At 43.5% G+C, this 18,285-nt stretch overlaps 1 protein-coding gene across 3 annotated transcripts in view; it reads right to left on the bottom strand.

Annotated features, from left to right (window-relative positions):
- Window positions 1–18,285, bottom strand: part of LRRK2 (leucine rich repeat kinase 2) — a 325,079-nt gene that overhangs the window by 169,633 nt on the left and 137,161 nt on the right. For all 3 annotated transcript variants that reach the window (XM_073573544.1, XM_073573542.1, XM_073573543.1), the window contains exons 28-30: window positions 17,173–17,368; window positions 16,907–17,088; window positions 3,100–3,329 (exon numbers count right to left, since the gene is read on the bottom strand). In XM_073573544.1, the coding sequence (XP_073429645.1) occupies window positions 3,100–3,329; window positions 16,907–17,088; window positions 17,173–17,368 (608 nt within the window). The remainder of the gene's footprint in view (window positions 1–3,099; window positions 3,330–16,906; window positions 17,089–17,172; window positions 17,369–18,285) is intronic.

Genomic DNA, 18,285 nt, shown 5'->3' with positions numbered 1-18,285 from the left:
GGCCGGCAAGCCACTGTCCCTGCCACCATCTGGGGCCTGAAGGGACTCAACTGCATGAGCTGTGACAGTGATAGGGCCCACTCTGGGGGGCTTGGCACATTGGTCGTGGTCGCCACAGCGGGAATCCTCGCAGGGGAGGGCTCCTGGGCGCGTTTGGAGCCGCAGGCTGTGCATAATCGCTTGCTCTGCGCCCGCGGAAACGCAGCCCGACAAGAGATGCATGCTGCTTCTTGGACATGCTGCATTTGTCTGCTGCTGGGGATGGGGGAAGGAGGTAGCACCTCATTTTCCCTGTGTCTCCCGGGCAGCACTTACTGTGCCCCCCTCGGTTCCTGGACGCCTCCGCACAAAAAAAAATCGAGCGCCACCAGCTGTGGGGCGGACCGCCAACATATGAACCGGTCCAGGGGCGGTACTTCTGGGTCTGCGGCCTAGCCGTGCTCCGAAGCCGGGGGACTAAATTTATCCACCGCCGGAAGTGACGCGCGGCCCGGAGGCGGAACCTCCGGTCACGGCCTAGCTTCGGCTAAAGCCGCAGCCTCAATTTATCCCCTGCCCACAACGGGGGGGGGGGGCGCGAACTCCATAGCGCCACAAAAAAGGCGCTACTTACTGGCGCGGGCTTCTCCGCACCGCTCTGCAGCCACTCTCAGCCAGACATGGCGGGTGGCATCTGACAGCTAAGGGCTTCAGCCCCGGATCTTCGCCGCAGGAGCCCTCCCAGGCCCTCTCCTCACTGACTATCCTCTTCAGCTTCCCAGCTCAGGTATGTGAGGGGGCCTTGAAAAAAATAGGACGGTGCAGGCACCCTAGCTCCATCTAACCCCTTCAGGGGATGAGGAGAGGGACATTCTGCCGCCTTGCAGCACCGCAGTCTAAGCATTGGTGGAGCAGTGGGGGCCGCACGAACTAGTCTAGTGCCTCTGTACAGCCCATGGTTTCAATACCTAGGGGTGGTCAGGGCTAAGTCCGGCATTATGTCCCACGTCGCGGGAAAGGATACATGGAGGGACACTCGCATGTGGTCGCCCGTTGATGATTTGGGGAAATCGGACCCTTTCAATAGGATCTGTTGCCCCTGTCTCATCTTCATAGACGGTAAAAATAAAATAAAAAAAGGTCTGGGGAAAACGGCGCAGATAGTCCCACGGTGCGGGAGAGGATACGCGGAGACAATACTCAATACGTGCTCGCCCGTTGATGGTTTGGGGAGATTGGAACCTTTCAAATAGGGTCCGTCCCTCCTGTCTCATCTTCATGGGGAAAAAAAAAAAAAGAAAAAGTCTGGAGCAAAACCAGATGTGTGTGCCTCCATGGACACTAAGCAAAAAATTGAGTTCCGCCCGCAATAGGGGCGAGGGTGTATACGACGGAGGAGGAGCTAACCTCTTTTTTTTCACTTAGTGTCAGCCTCCTAGCGGCAGAAGCATACACCACAGTACCTGTGTCCCTCAATGAGGCGAATGAGAAAAAAGGAGTGAAAAATTTAAAGGTGTCTGAATACTTTCTGTACCCATGTATGTTTGAGGTTAAAATTCATTTTTTTCCAATCGGTTTTCATTAAAAATTTTGTATGGTTTACCTCTTTAGCAACCTCTCCCTATGCCAAGATCGGCAGAAGTAAGATGGCGGTCGGCGTGCACGCCCTTTTATAACCCCTGTGACGCCCACCAAAGCAAGCCAATCACTTGCATGCCCTTCTGAAAGATGGTGGTGACCCCTGCCTATGTCATCACGTTGCCCACAGTGTCCGTGGATCCTGATTGGCTGAAAAAGAGCGCAAAACAAACTTTTGAAACGCGACTTTGACGCGTAAGTCGCCGACCTCATCCTAGGGTCGGGTTTCGTTTCATGAAACCCGACTTTGCCAAAAGTCGGCGACTTTTGAAATTTTTCGACCCGTTTCGCTCAACTCTACTCTTTACCCTTTGTGCTGAACTGTCTATTGCTGGCTACGGAATGAGTTAACAGAATGAGTTAACATCAGTGTGCTCCTGCCAAAGATCTGACAGGGAGCTTTAACTCTTATCTTCCTGTTACAGAGTCCCTATCTGCTGATATATGAATAAGGTTGACTGTGTAGGATAACAAACAGCCTTTAAAAGTCATACCGTGGCAATTTTTAGAAGAAACCCAAATTTTTAGAAGAAACCCAAATGCAAAATATATATTTTAGTCCCAACTATATTCATTTAAGTGGAAAATAAATGATCTCTAAAAGGTGGACATCCCATTTAACTGCACCTTCTAACATACTGTCTTCTTAGGGTCCCGTTATACTAAGCGACGCACCAGCGATCCCGACAACGATATGACCTTGTCAGGATCGCTGGTGTGTCGCTACATGATCGCTGGTGAGCTGTCAAACAGGCAGACTCACCAGAGATCAGGACCAGCGAGGACACGGGTAACTAACCGCGCGTCGCTTAGTTACCCGCTTTGTACCCTGGATACCAGCGTGCTCGCGCTGGGAGCTGGTATCCAAGGTAAACAGAGGTTAACTAAGCGACACGCGTGCTTATTTACCCGCTGTTTACCTTAGATACTAGTTCCCAGCAGCACTGGGAGCTCGCTGATCGATGGTCTCCCGCTGCCACACGCAGCGATGCGTGCTGGCCAGCAGGAGACCAACGATCAAAAAATGGCCCAGGACACTCCTGCACGATCAGCGATACCCGGCAGGGCAGCCGGTCGCTGATAGGTGTCACACACAGCGAGATCGCTGCGGAGGTCGCTGTTGCATCACAAAACTTGTGACTCAGCAGCGATTTCACTAGCGATCTCGCTTAGTGTGACGGGGGCTTCACTCCAACTCAGCTTCTAATCTGACATCACACATGCTATCAGCAGAGGCATTTGGTGGTTTTCTAACTATCTAGCATAGGTGCAGCTTATAGCACCTATAGATCACTGAGTACTGCAAATGCCATGAATGTTTGACAGATGTAATCCCAATGGGAGGAAACAGCTGAGCGCATGCTCTTTGCTCTTTCAATAACTTCTATAGAGGTGAATCAAGATTCTCCATTATTAGCAGTTGTGGCACCAGCTGGAAAATGTCACAGGCTATCCAAGAATAAATGTATACAGGTTTATTACCTGCAAAGTCCCAGACATTCAGCGTGATTTCCTTCTTAACTTTCCCCCTTATTAGAATGGGCCAGTCCTTCACATCAATGCCGATGGTGGCCTTCTCTGCACCGTGCCCTGGGTGCCTTTCTTTCATTAGCTGATGTACAAGCGTTGTCTTGCCACTTCCGGTGTTTCCCATGATAAACAGCTTCATACGATTATAAGGAACAGCCTTTTTTAATCGCTGCTGAAGAAATCTAAACATGGTATAATATTGTGTTATTAGGCCTACGAAATCTGTGTTTTATAGTTCAGTTAATATACCAAAAGAACAAACAAAGCCATATGTACCAGACGATAGAACACTTTGTACAGAAAAAAAACATTAAAAATTTGCCATCAATACCACATCTGTAATTTTCTGACAACCTATTTGTATTGCGAGTATATTTTGACCACAAATAAAACTAATTCCTTAGGGTAACCATTTTTTGTAGGAAGCAGCCTGACTTTTGATGTTGTGGAGGAGAAATAGGGTGTCAGCACTTTGTATTTAACCTTTGAAGATTCTAGGCAACCTGCCTCATCTACTATAGACGTGACCAATAAGCTGAAAGCCTATACAGAGATCTACACAAACTTATCCGTTATTGGGCTGCAGCAGCAGGGCTCATATAGCATAATAAAGTAACGTGAGCCCAGGGATCCCAACACTGACATCGCTACAATAATGCTGGTGTAGGAGGGGAATAACTTTTTTTATTGACAAGGGGGAAAACTAGATTTAAAAAGCAGTTGTCTAGGTAGTGGACATCTCTTTAACTGCTAATGACTGGTTGGTCAATAAATCAGCCTGAGCAGAATTAATAAACAAATAGCATACCTGCATCTGCCCAGGGATTTTTTTTACATACATATATATTGTGACAAAGTCACCCGGTAAAGTACTGGAAGGGAGCTATGTGTCACTTTGCTTAATGGTGTTAGTGATATACACTGTGTTCCAAATTATTATGCAAATTGGATTTAAGTGTCCTAAAGATGTAATTTTTTGCTTTTCAAATAAACTCATAGATGGTATTGTGTATCAGGGCTCTTTGGATCACTGAAATCAATCTCAAACGCCTGTGATAATTAGTTTGCAAGATGAGCTCAATTAAAGGAAAACTACTTAAGAATGATGTTCCACATTATTAAGCAGGGCACAGGTTTCAAGGAAATTAGGAAAGAAAAAGGATCTCTCTGCTGCTGAAAAGCACCAAATAGTGCAATGCCTTGGTCAAGAGATGAAAACATTAGATATTTCCCAAAAACTTAAACGTGATCATCGTACTGTTAAGAGATTTGTGGTTGATTCTGAGCACAGACATGTTGTGCTGATAAAGGCAGAATGAGGAAGGTTTCTGACAGGCAAGTTCATCGGATTAAGAGTGGCTGCTAAAAAGCCATTACAAACCAGCAAACAGCTATTTAAAGCTGCTGGTGCCTCTGGAGTCCCTCGAGCCTCAAGGTGTAGGATCCTTCAAAGGCTTGCTGTGGTGCATAAACCTACTATTCGGCCACCCCTAAACAGTGTTCACAAGCAGAAATGGTTGCAGTGGGCCCAGACATACATGAAGACTAATTTTCATACCGTCTTGTTTACTGATGAGTGTCGAGCAACCCTGGATGGTCCAGATGGATGGAGTAGTGGATGGTTGGTGGATGGCCACTATGTCCCAACAAGGCTGCGACGTCAGCAAGGAGGTGGAGGAGTCATGTTTTGGGCCGGAATCATGGGGAAACAGATGGTAGTGCTCTTTAAGGTTCCTGAAGTTGTGAAAATCACCTCTGCAAAGTATATAGAGTTTCTGACTGACAGCTGCCTTCCATGGTATAAAAAGTAGAAACATGCCTTCAGGAACAAAATCATCATCATGCATGACACTGCACCATCTCATGCTGCAAAGAATACCTCTGAGTCATTGACTGCTATGGGCATAAAAGGAGATAAACTCATGGTGTGGCCACCATCTTCCCCTGACCTCAACCCTATGGAGAACCTTTGGAGTATCATCAAGCAAAAGATCTATGAGGGTGGGAGGCAGTTCACATCAAGACAGCAGCTCTGGGAGGCTATTCTGACTTCATGCAAAGAAATACAAGCAGAAACTCTCCAAAAACTCACAATTTCAATGGATGCAAGAATTATGAAGGTGATATCAAAGAAGGGTTCCTATGTTAACATGTAACTTGGCCTGTTAGGAATGTTTTGAAGTTAAATAGCTTTTTTGTTCAGTGAATGTGACCTCCTAATGCTGCAAATTCCACAAATGAGCATTTTCAGTTCTTTAAAACATATCAAATCTTTAGAAATTCTAATGTGCCTAATAATTTGGAACAGTGCAATTTGAGTTTTTATTCATTTTGGAGATTATACTGTTATCATTGGGAGATTTCTTCAATAAAATTTGATGTATACTCTAACAGGTGATGACCTTTATTAGACTGACTGTCATTTGTACCGACTATTTAGGAAAATCAGAGAAAAATATCATTTGCTTAATAATTTGGAGCACAGTGTATAGCCAGAGTATTTTCCTCCAGCACTCTAAAGTGTTGTGAGGCTTAAGCTAAAGTTGCATAAATGGGCTGGTTTTATGTGGACATTCAAAGAGCGGGTGGGAGAATGTTCACCTTATCTCCACCTGATGAGTCAGCACTGCCGTGTGCTGACAGGACCTGTGTGATGTCACAATCATGTGATCAGTCACATGGGTGAGGAGTCACATGGTCTGGGATTAAATGGCTGAACTCCAATGGCAGTCTGGGTTGTTGAGTACCTGGAGAGGAAGACGCCACGACAGTGTTTGTGCACATGGTGCCTGTTAAGGGCCTGTCACACTAAGGGTGTGTGCAGACGCTGCGGAATCCGCTGCGGATTAATCCGCACGGATTTTGCAAAAACCGCAGATAAAACCGCAGGTCAAAAGACCTGCGGATTATCTGCGGTTTTGCCTGCGGTTTGGTCCTGCGGATTCACCATCTCCACAATGGTGGAGATAGGAACCCGCTGCGGATTCCGCAGAATAAATTGACATGTCAATTCTTTCTGCGGTCTCAAAACCGCAGGAAATTCGCGCGGATTTTTCCGCACCGTCTACACAGCGGTTTTTGTTTACCATTCATTTGAATGGTACTGTACACCGCAGCTAAAACTGCTGCGGGTCCGCAGCGGCCAAAAACGCTGCGGAAACGCAGCAGAATCCGCAGCATGTGCACATACCCTAAGAGATATCGCTATCAATATCGCTATAACTTGTGACGTTATAGCGATATCGCTATGTGTGATACTTACCTTCAACCCGCTCCCCCGCTGGTTATCGCTGATCGCGCGAGAACGTCCTGGATCGCTTCTCGTCGTCAGCTTCCTGCGGCGCTTCCTGCTGTGACGACAAGCGACGCGTGGAGCCGGGCGGGAGGACGCAGGATCTCCTGGTGTGACAGGTAAGTAGCGACCCCCGTCCCCAGCGATGTCACTGGTGAGATCTGCCTGTGTGGCAGCTCACTAGCGACCACTTAGCGATGCACCAGCGATCCTGACCGCGTCATATCGCTGGTCGGGATCGCTGGTACATCGCTAAGTGTGACAGTACCTTTAAAGGACATTGCTAACCCTGAGTGGGCTGACCCCCCCACTGATGCAATTACTGCTAATGTTTTGTTGTTTTGCCCAAAGGGCCGTGTTTATTTTGTGTTTAAAACGTGGTTTATGCTGTAACTAATAAACCAAGTGCATAATTAAAGACTCAGTGTTCCCATGACTACCTCCATGTGCAGCCGAGTAAGGCGATCTATCATAATATACTATATATATATATATATATATATATATATATATATATATATATATATATATATATATATATATATATATATACACACATACATACATACATACATATACACACACAAACACACACACACGTTCCATTGACTAGTGGAGAAGAAAAGGCACTCCTAATACAAAATACTGTACATTATGACATTGTTCAGTGCAGAATTTTGGGTCTGTTTAAATATATAAAAGAATACATAATGCAAGTGAGAGTGACACCAAGTACTTCACTCCTCCAATCCACCAGGGATGCATCAATAACACTTTGAAGGGAATCTATCACACAAAAAAATAATCTAAAAAAAAGAAAAAAAATATAATATATTATATATATATATATATATATATACACACACACACATACAGAATATATATATATAAATATATATATAATATATAAAGTGTGTATGTGTGTGTGTGTGTGTGTGTGTGTGTGTGTGTATGTTTGTATGTCCGGGATTGGCATCCGCACCGTCGCAGCTACAGCCACAAAATTTGGCACAGTCACACGTCTGGACCCCGAGAGCGTCCTAAGCTATGTTGTGAGGCGAAATTTTAACCCTGCGCATTCCAATTCACCAAACAATTTTGCCCCTATCTACATACTGGGGGAAATAGTTTGTGCGTGTCAAGCCCCGCCCCTCATTATGATGTCATAATGCCCCTATTTGCATACTGGGGAAGCAGTGTGTGCGTGTCAAGCCCCGCCCCTCATTATGAAGTCACAATGGTTGCCATGGCGACGCTGATGTCATCATAGGTCGCAAGCCCTGCCGCCGCTCATTATGATGTCACAATGGTTGACTATGGGATGGAGGATGTGTGATGGGTATATGGGCACTGGACTATGGGATGGAGGATATGTATGACGGGTATATGGGCACGGGACTATGGGATGGAGGATGTGTGATGGGTATATGGGCACTGGACTATGGAATGGAGGATATGTATGATGGGTATATGGGCACGGGACTATGAGATGGCGGATACAGTGATATGTTAAAGTTTGGGCACCCCTATTAATGTTAACCTTTTTTCTTTATAACAATTTTGGTTTTTGCAACAGCTATTTCAGTTTCATATATCTAATAACTGATGGACTCAGTTATATTTCTGGATTCAAATGAGGTTTATTGTACTAACAGAAAATGTGCAATCTGCATTTAAACAAAATTTGACCGGTGCAAAAGTATGGGCACCTCAACATAAAAGTGTCATTAATATTTCGTAGATCTTCCTTTTGCAAAAATAACAGCCTCTAGTCGCTTCATGTAGCTATTAATGAGTTCCTGGATCCTGGATGAAGGTATTTGTGACCATTCCTGTTCACAAAACAATTCCAGTTCAGTTAAGTTTAATGGTCGCCGAGCATGGACAGCCCGCTTCAAATCATCCCACAGATGTTCAATGATATTCAGGTCTGGGGACTGGGATGGCCATTCCAGAACATTGTAATTGTTCCTCTGCATGAATGCCTGAGTAGCTTTGGAGCAGTGTTTTGGATCATTGTCTTGCTGAAATATCCATCCCCTGCGTAACTTCAACTTCGTCACTGATTCTTGCACATTATTGTCAAGAATTTGCTGATACTGAGTTGAATCAATGCGACCCTCAACTTTAACAAGATTCCTGGTGCCGGCATTGGCCAAACAGCCCCAAAGCATGATGGAACCTCCACCAAATTTTACTGTGGGTAGCAAGTGTTTTATTTGGAATGCTGTGTTTTTTAGCCTCCATGCATAACGCCTTTTTGTATGACCAAACAACTCAATCTTTGTTTCATCAGTCCACAGGACCTTCTTCCAAAATGTAACTGGCTTGTCCAAATGTGCTTTTGTATACCTCAGGTGACTCTGTTTGTGGCGTGCTTGCAGAAACGGCTTTTTTCGCATCACTCTCCCATACAGCTTCTCCTTGTGCAAAGTGCGCTGTACTGTTGACCGATGCACAGTGACACCATCTGCAGCAAGATGATGCTGCAGGTCTTTGGAGGTGGTCTGTGGATTGTCCTTGACTGTTCTCACCATTCTTCTTCTCTGCCTTTCTGATATTTTTCTTGGCCTGCCACTTCTGGGCTTAACAAGAACTGTACCTGTGTTCTTCCATTTCTTTACTATGTTCCTCACAGTGGAAACTGACATGTTAAATCTCTGAGACAACTTTTTGTATCCTTCCCCTGAAAAGCTATGTTGAATAATCTTTGTTTTCAGATCATTTGAGAGTTGTTTTGAGGAGCCCATGATGCCACTCTTCATAGGAGAATCAAATAGGAGAACTACTTGCAAGTGGCCACCTTAAATACCTTTTCTCATGATTTGATACACCTGGCTATGAAGTTCAAAGCTCAATGAGGTTACAAAACCAATTTAGTGCTTCAGGAAGTCAGTAAAAAGTAGTTAGGAGTGTTCAAATCAAGAAAATGATAAGGGTGCCCATACTTTTGCACCGGTCAAATTTTGTTTAAATGCAGATTGCACATTTTCCGTTAGTACAATAAACCTCATTTGAATCCAGAAATATAACTGAGTCCATCAGTTATTAGATATATGAAACTGAAATAGCTGTTGCAAAAACCAAAACTGTTATAAAGAAAAAAGGTTAACATTAATAGGGGTGCCCAAACTTTAACATATGACTGTATGTATGATGGGTATATGGGCATGGGACTATAGGATGGAGAATATGTATGATGGGTATATGGGCACTTGAATATGGGATGGATGATATGTATGATGGGTATATGTGCACGGGACTATGGGATGGAGGATATGTATGATGGGTGTATGGGCATGGGACTATGGGATGGAGGATGTGTGATGGGTATATGGGCATGGGACTATGGGATGGTGGATATGTATGATGGGTATATGGGCATGGGACTATGGGATGGAGGATAATTATAATTTGTTATAACTAACCACAGTTAGTTACTATGCCCGGGCAGTGCCGGGCTCTTCAGCTTATATATATATATATATATATATATATATATATATATATATATATATATATATATATATTATATATACACATACACATATATATACACACACATACAGTGGGGAAAAAAAGTATTTAGTCAGTCAGCAATAGTGCAAGTTCCACCACTTAAAAAGATGAGAAGCGTCTGTAATTTACATCATAGGTAGACCTCAACTATGGGAGACAAACTGAGAATAAAAAATCCAGAAAATCATATTGTCTGTTTTTTTTTCATTTTATTTGCATATTATGGTGGAAAATAAGTATTTGGTCAGAAACAAAATTTCATCTCAATACTTTGTGATACATCCTTTGTTGGCAATGACAGAGGTCAAACGTTTTCTGTAAGTCTTCACAAGGTTGCCACACACTGTTGTTGGTATGTTGGCCCATTCCTCCATGCAGATCTCCTCTAGAGCAGTGATGTTTTTGGCTTTTCGCTTGGCAACACGGACTTTCAACTCCCTCCAAAGGTTTTCTATAGGGTTGAGATCTGGAGACTGGCTAGGCCACTCCAGGACCTTGAAATGCTTCTTACGAAGCCACTCCTTCGTTGCCCTGGCGGTGTGCTTTGGATCATTGTCATGTTGAAAGACCCAGCCACGTTTCATCTTCAATGCCCTTGCTGATGGAAGGAGGTTTGCACTCAAAATCTCACGATACATGGCCCCATTCATTCTTTCATGTACCCGGATCAGTCGTCCTGGCCCCTTTGCAGAGAAACAGCCCCAAAGCATGATGTTTCCACCACCATGCTTTACAGTAGGTATGGTGTTTGATGGATGCAACTCAGTATTCTTTTTCCTCCAAACACGACAAGTTGTGTTTCTACCAAACAGTTCCAGTTTGGTTTCATCAGACCATAGGACATTCTCCCAAAACTCCTCTGGATCATCCAAATGCTCTCTAGCAAACTTCAGACGGGCCCGGACATGTACAGGCTTAAGCAGTGGGACACGTCTGGCACTGCAGGATCTGAGTCCATGGTGGCGTAGTGTGTTACTTATGGTAGGCCTTGTTACATTGGTCCCAGCTCTCTGCAGTTCATTCACTAGGTCCCCCCGCGTGGTTCTGGGATTTTTGCTCACCGTTCTTGTGATCATTCTGACCCCACGGGGTGGGATTTTGCGTGGAGCACCAGATCGAGGGAGATTATCAGTGGTCTTGTATGTCTTCCATTTTCTAATTATTGCTCCCACAGTTGATTTCTTCACTCCAAGCTGGTTGGCTATTGCAGATTCAGTCTTCCCAGCCTGGTGCAGGGCTACAATTTTGTTTCTGGTGTCCTTTGACAGCTCTTTGGTCTTCACCATAGTGGAGTTTGGAGTCAGACTGTTTGAGGGTGTGCACAGGTGTCTTTTTATACTGATAACAAGTTTAAACAGGTGCCATTACTACAGGTAATGAGTGGAGGAAAGAGGAGACTCTTAAAGAAGAAGTTACAGGTCTGTGAGAGCCAGAAATCTTGATTGCTTGTTTCTGACCAAATACTTATTTTCCACCATAATATGCAAATAAAATGAAAAAAAAACAGACAATGTGATTTTCTGGATTTTTTTTTCTCAGTTTGTCTCCCATAGTTGAGGTCTAACTATGATGTAAATTACAGACGCCTCTCATCTTTTTAAGTGGTGGAACTTGCACTATTGCTGACTGACTAAATACTTTTTTTCCCCACTGTATATACACACACACACACATGCAACTTGCAACCATTTTGTTTTAAAACATTTCTTATAATTTAGTTTTAGGTTTTTTTCTATGCAAATTGCCTCTTCAGAAAGAAAGAGGAAAGAGGTTTTTTTTTCTCAGATTTTTCACCCTTGGTCAGTAGAGGGGGCAGTTGCTCACATTTGCCAAGAAAAGGATTAGTAGTACTATGTAACTTTACAATTGCTGCAAAGGTGGGCTGATACTACTCCCTCCCACTGGTTTGATGTCACTCCTCTCCTTTTTTGTGTTTGCAAAAGGAAAGGAAGGATAAGCACCTCACTGCACTATAATCCACAGAGATGCCCCCCATGAATGTGATTAGAGCTGTTCTTGTGCCTATCCGTCGCCGCAGCCATTCTTTAACAAGCCCATCTGTGCTGATCAAGACCATAGCGCTGGACTTCAAAAACATGGCAGCCAGCTCCCCCTAAAGCTGGGAACTGCGCATAATGCCGCTTGTGTCACCAACACACATCTCATACAGGCGCAGCATAGGAAACAGTACAGTCTACAGCCCTATGTTGTGTATGTGCTGCATTTCCTGGGTGTAAGTGTCCTGCACTGAAACATCTAATATATATCGCAACAATTAAACCAAAAACAATTGTCACACTATCCTTTTAACAACCATGTTGGCTCTACTGGTGATGGGGTACTCTGCCTATACGTCTGTGCATGTAACACACTCTGCTGTCTAATATCGCTATATGGGTGTGCTACTTGGAGATTTGTGAATAACAGCATGTTTCATTGATACAGAATAAAAACAATAAAGTAATAGTACTGTCACCTCACATAAGTTAAAGGGTCCATCACCCCGAAATACAAAATTTAATTAAAGCAGTTAAATTATTTATCCAACTCATTTTATTCCATATATAAATAAGGGGTTTGGGTGCACCTTTAACACAACCAAGAGCTTGATGCACCTTTACGCACCCTCAAAGTGCATGCTGAGCATGACTCTGATTGACAGTGCTCGCCAGGTCAGAGTGAGCGTTGCCTGAACCCTAAGGCTATGTTCCCACTATGAACTTTTACCGAGTTTTTTTGACAATGCAGAATTTCTGCAGAATTTCTGCACATATTATTTAAATTGAGTTACTTGGGGCTTTTCATAGTGCTTCTGTGTGCGTTTTTTTAATGAATTTTTACCGCTGCGTTTTTTTTGTTTCACTTTGGTGTTTCATCCTTTAAATAAAGCTGCTTTGCTTTTGATACTTCCTGGTATTTGTCTTTGTCAAAACTCTAATGATATAGTTAGGTGCAGTTTACATGCATCCAAAACGCAGTAAAAGCGCATGTGCGTATTTTAACTGCGTATTTTCCGTATCTAAAGTGGAACAGGGGATTTTCTAACCTCAATGAATATACCTATGAACTCTTTCCAATAGTCTGGTATAGGAGGGCAATACCACATCAAGAGTATAAAATCTGCTGCGGCTTCCCCACAACTATGGCAGTGTGCAGTGGTGGATCTAACCGTTTTTTCCAACGTGCTGTCAGTCAGGTAGTATTGATGGACTATAGACATTTGGATTAGCTTGTTATTAATTGCTGGTGAAACATTGTGGGGAGGTAAAGGCCTCCCTCCAATTATCCAAAAGAGGAAAAAAAATAATTCAAATCTCCCCTCTTTTGACCCATTGAAAACAAAAATACACATTTGGTATCACTGCGTTAAGAAACACACAATCTATCAAAATATAAAAAGATTGAATCCGATCAGTAAATGGTGTAAAAAGGAAAAAAATCATAAAGCCAGAATTAACTTTTTTGGTCGCCGCAACACTGCAATAACATCAGCTCGGCGCGCAAACAATAAGCCCTCACCCAACCCCAGATCTGGAAAAATGGAGACGCTAGACGGGGGTCTCTGAAAATGGTGCCATTTAAAAAAAAAAAAAAACTTGAGATTTTTTTACCACGTAAATAGAAAAGAACCTACACATGTTTTCTATCTGAGAATGCGCAATGACCTGGAGAATCAGTTTTAGCATTTCGTGAACATGATAAAAAAAAAATCTTAAAAAATTGCGGAATTGCACTTTTTTTGACAATTTCACCGCACTTGCAATTTTTCCCCATTTTACAGTACACTTACAAGGCAAAATCAATGATGATGTTCAAAAGTACAACTCATCCCCCCAAAAAATCAAGCCCTCTTACGACCATATTGATGGAAAGCTAAAAAAAAAAAAGTAATGGCTCTGGAAAGAAGAGGATCTAAAAACAAAAACACAAAAACTGAAAATCCCAATGTAGTGAAGGGGTTAAAGGGAATTTGCTAGCAGGTTTTTGATAGCTAATCTGATAGCAGCACCATGTAGGCAAAGAGACCCTGAATCCAACGATGTATCATTTAGTATATTGGATGCAGTGGTTCTGACACAATCAGTTTTAGATTTAGCATAATGCAGCAGAGCTGAGGAAGCTAACCCCACCCACACCAGGCTGTGTAGTTTTATTGTCCATAGACAGGGAGGTGCTTATCACAGTTGGGGATGGAGTCGGACTACCAGCCATGTACACATCAGACCTGGCATTGATAATCTCCTAGTGATAAAACAGTTAGTGTACGTAAACAACAGCACATAGCTTGGTAAGTGACACATCGTTGAACTCTTGTGTTTTAACTCCTACCTCATGCTGTCCTCAGATTACATAGCAAAAACCTGCTTACGGACTCCTTTTAAGTGTAGCAGGTGCACAGCATGTTGACGTTATCTACCCTTATATCTATGAGGAATGAACGAAGCATGTGCAAAACCATACCCATCACTTAGCTACTGGACATAACACTGGGATAACCACAATGACCCGAGTCAAACACGTTAGTAGTTCTGATAGACAAGTGGCTCAACGGTAAAATTGTGTAGCTAAACGTTGCTAACAAATATTGCTTTAACCCCTTAACGACCGCCGATACGCCTTTTAACGGCGGTAATTAAGGGTACTAAACCACAGTGCCGCTAATTCACAGCGCTGTGGAGAAAGTACATAGTGCCCCCCAGTGTCGGATTTTCTCCGGGGTCTCGGCTGCCAGGGATAGCCGAGACCCCAGAGAACATGAATCGGTCGGTTTTTACTGACCCCGCTATTGCGGTCGCCGTTATTAACCCAATAACAGCGACAGCAAAAAAAAAAAAAAGCCGCGATTATGTATTAAATCTCTCTTTCCTCTGATGTGATCGCACATCAGAGGAGAGAGAAATAGGGTCCCCGATCCCCCCCCGGTACCTCTCCGTGGTCCTCCGTCCCGCCGGCATCCTCCGATGGGTGCCGCCATCTTGAAAATGGTGGGCGCATGCGCAGTGCGCCCGCCGCGATCTGACAGCTCCGGCTGGCAGATTCCATTCATTATTTTGATCACTATGATAAACGATCATCGTGATCAAAATAAAAAAAATAGTACATAACCCCCCCGTTTATCACCCCCTTATATAGGCAAACATAATGAAATAAAGAAAATATTTTTTTTTCAGTTTTCTATTAGGGTTAGGGCTAGGGTTGGGCTAAGGTTAGGGTTGGGCTAGGGTTAGGCTAGGGTTGGGCTAGGGTTAGGGTAGGGCTAGGGTTAGGGTAGGGCTAGGGTTAGGGTAGGGCTAGGGTTGGGCTAGGGTTAGGGCTCGGGTTAGAATTAGAGTTAGGGCGAACTAGGATTAGGGTTGGGATTAGGGTTAGGGATTAGGGTTAGGGGTGTGTTGGGGTTAGGGTTGGAGCAAGAATTGAGGGGTTTCCACTATTTACCAACTTTGGGGGTCTAAAAATTGGGGTCTAAAAAAATCACTTTTGTGGAAATAAAGACTTTTTATTTTCACGGCTCTGCGTTTATAAACTTCTGTGAAGCGCTTGGGGGTTCAAAGTGCTCACCACACATCTAGATAAGTTCCTTAGGGGGTCTAATTTCCAAAATGGGGTCACTTGTGGGGGGTTTCCACTGTTTAGGTACATCAGGGGCTCTGCAAACGCAACATGACACCCGCAGACCATTCCATCAAAGTCTGCATTCCAACATGGCACTCCTTCCCTTCCGAGCTCTCCCATGCACCCAAACAGTGGTTCCCCCCACATATGGGGTATCGGCGTACTCAGGACAAATCGCACAACAACTGTGGGTGTATGATTTCTCCTGTTACCCTTGTAAAAATAAAAATTTGGGGGCGAAAAGATCATTTTTGTGGAAAAATGATGGATTTTTTATTTTCACGGCTCTACGTTATAAACTTCTGTGAAGCACTTGAAGGATCAAAGTGCTCACCACACATCTAGATAAGTTCCTTAATGGGTCTAGTTTCCAAAATGGGGTCACTAGTTGGGGGTTTCCACTGTTTAGGCCCATCAGGGGCTCTCCGAACGCAACATGGCATCCGATCTCAATTCCAGCCAATTCTGCGTTGAAAAAGTCAAACGGCGCTCCATCCCTTGAGAGCTCTGCCGTGTGCTGAAAAAGTGGTTTACCCCCACATATGGGGTATCAGCGTATTCAGGAGAAATTGTACAACAAATTTTGGGGTTGATTTTCTCTTTTAACACTTGTGAAAATAAAAAAAATTAGTTCTGAAGTAAATTTTTTGCAAAAAAAAGTTAAATGTTAATTTTTTCCTTCCACATTGCTTTAGTTCCTGTGAAGCACTTAAAGGCTTCTTGAATGTGGTTTTGAGCACCTTGAGGGGTCTAGTTTTTAGAATGGTGCCACTTTTGGGTATTTTCTGTCATATACACCCCTCAAAATGACTTTAAATATGATGTGGTCCCTAAAAAAAATGGTTTTATAAATTTTGTTGTAAAAATGAGAAATCGCTGGTCAACTTTTAACCCTTATAACTTCCTAACAAAAAAAAATGTTGCTTCCAAAATTGTGCTGATATAAAGTAGACATGTGGAAAATGTTATTTATTAAGAAATTTGTGTGACATCTCTCTGATTTAAGGGAATAAAAATTAAAAGTTTCAAAATTGCAAAATTTTCGCCATATTTCCGTTTTTTTCATAAATAAACACAAGACTTATCGAAGAAATTTTACCACTAACATGAAGTACAATATGTCTCGAAAAAACACTCTCAGAATCAGCGGGATCCATTAAAGCGTTCCGGAGTTATAACCTCAAAGGGACAGTGGTCAGAATTGTAAAAATTGGCCTGGTCATTAAGCTGCAAACTGGCTCTGTCGCTAAGGGGTTAATATAATAACACATACCACTATAAAAATAGATAAATTAACAGTGCAATAAAAAAAAGGAGAAGGAGAAAACACCGTACCGGATAAGGTCTCTGGCTTTGCATCCTATATGCTTCAGATCAAAATCCAGATGTAGTCCGTCCAGAGGAAGGTCCCACACTTTAGTAAGCTTTCCCATTTCATCGGGAAATGACCTTAAATCTGGATTGTGGCTTATATCAAAACAAGTGACATTCACAAGAAAGCCAATTTCAGGTGGTATCTAAAACACAGCCAATTATTAACATGACAGCAAGTCCTGAATTCTGAAGAGCAGTTATACTAAGATTGCAATGTGCAGCGTTACCTCCTTGATCATATTATTGGAAAGATGTAGTTTCTCAAGACGTGACCATCTGTTTGCATCTTTACGGAGGTCCTCCAGATTCAACACGCTAATCTGATTGTGGTTCAACATTATTTCTCTCAGATTTACTGAAGTCCATTCCAGTGGAGAGGGCAGATTATTGATCTGATTGTTGCTCAAATCCACTGTCCGTAAACTTAGAGTCAAAAAACAGGAATGTAAGTCAACAAGTGAACTTGAGGAATATTTCATTTTCATGCTTAAGTTTTTCTTAAAAGGGAATCTATCAGCAGGATTTTGCGATTTAATCTGAGAGCAGCATGATGTAGAGCAAGAGATCCTGATTTCCAGGGATGTGTCACTTATTAGGCAGCGTGTTGAAGTTTCAATACATAAGTGTTTTATTAGCAGAAGATATCGTTGCCAGACTAGGGGTACCGTTACACATAACGATGTCCCAGCGATCCCACCCACGATCCGACGTGGATGGGATCGCTGGGACATTGTTAGCTGATCGCTGGTGAGCTGTCACATAGACAACCCCTCCAGCGATCAGGACCAGCGAGCACGCTGGTTACCAACGTAAACATCGGGTTTCTAAGGGCTGTGGGACCCTTAGAAACCCGATGTTTACCCTAGATATCAGCGTGCACTGCAGGCAGGGCGGAATGTGGACGCAGAGCGGCCCCGCAGCCCTTAGAAACCCAATGTTTACATTGGTAACCAGCTTGCAGCGTCGCTCATCGCTGGCTCCCGCTGCCACACGTAGCGATGCGCGCTGGCCAGCGGGTGACCAGCGATGAAAAAATGGCCCAGGACGATCCAGCACGATCAGCGATACCCAGCAGGGGGGCCGATCGCTACTGGATATTACACACAGCAATCTCGCTGGAGAGATCGCTGATGTGTCACAAAATCAGCGATCTCGCCAGCGAAATCGCTGTGTGTAACGGGCCCTTGGGTCTCATGTGCACAGCAGTCAGGCTAATCTGTCTAACGTCACCACCACCACTGATTAGCAGCATCTTGTGTTTACTGTGAATTCTCCACAAGATACCAATCAGGGGTGTGGGTGGGGTAATACAGAGAATAGAGATTCTATCAAAACTACAT

This window comes from Dendrobates tinctorius, unplaced genomic scaffold, assembly GCF_039654945.1.
Source record: "Dendrobates tinctorius isolate UK_male_01 unplaced genomic scaffold, ASM3965494v1 ptg000035l, whole genome shotgun sequence".
Taxonomy (NCBI): Eukaryota; Metazoa; Chordata; class Amphibia; order Anura; family Dendrobatidae; genus Dendrobates; species Dendrobates tinctorius.
This window is presented reverse-complemented; position numbering and strand designations above follow the sequence as displayed.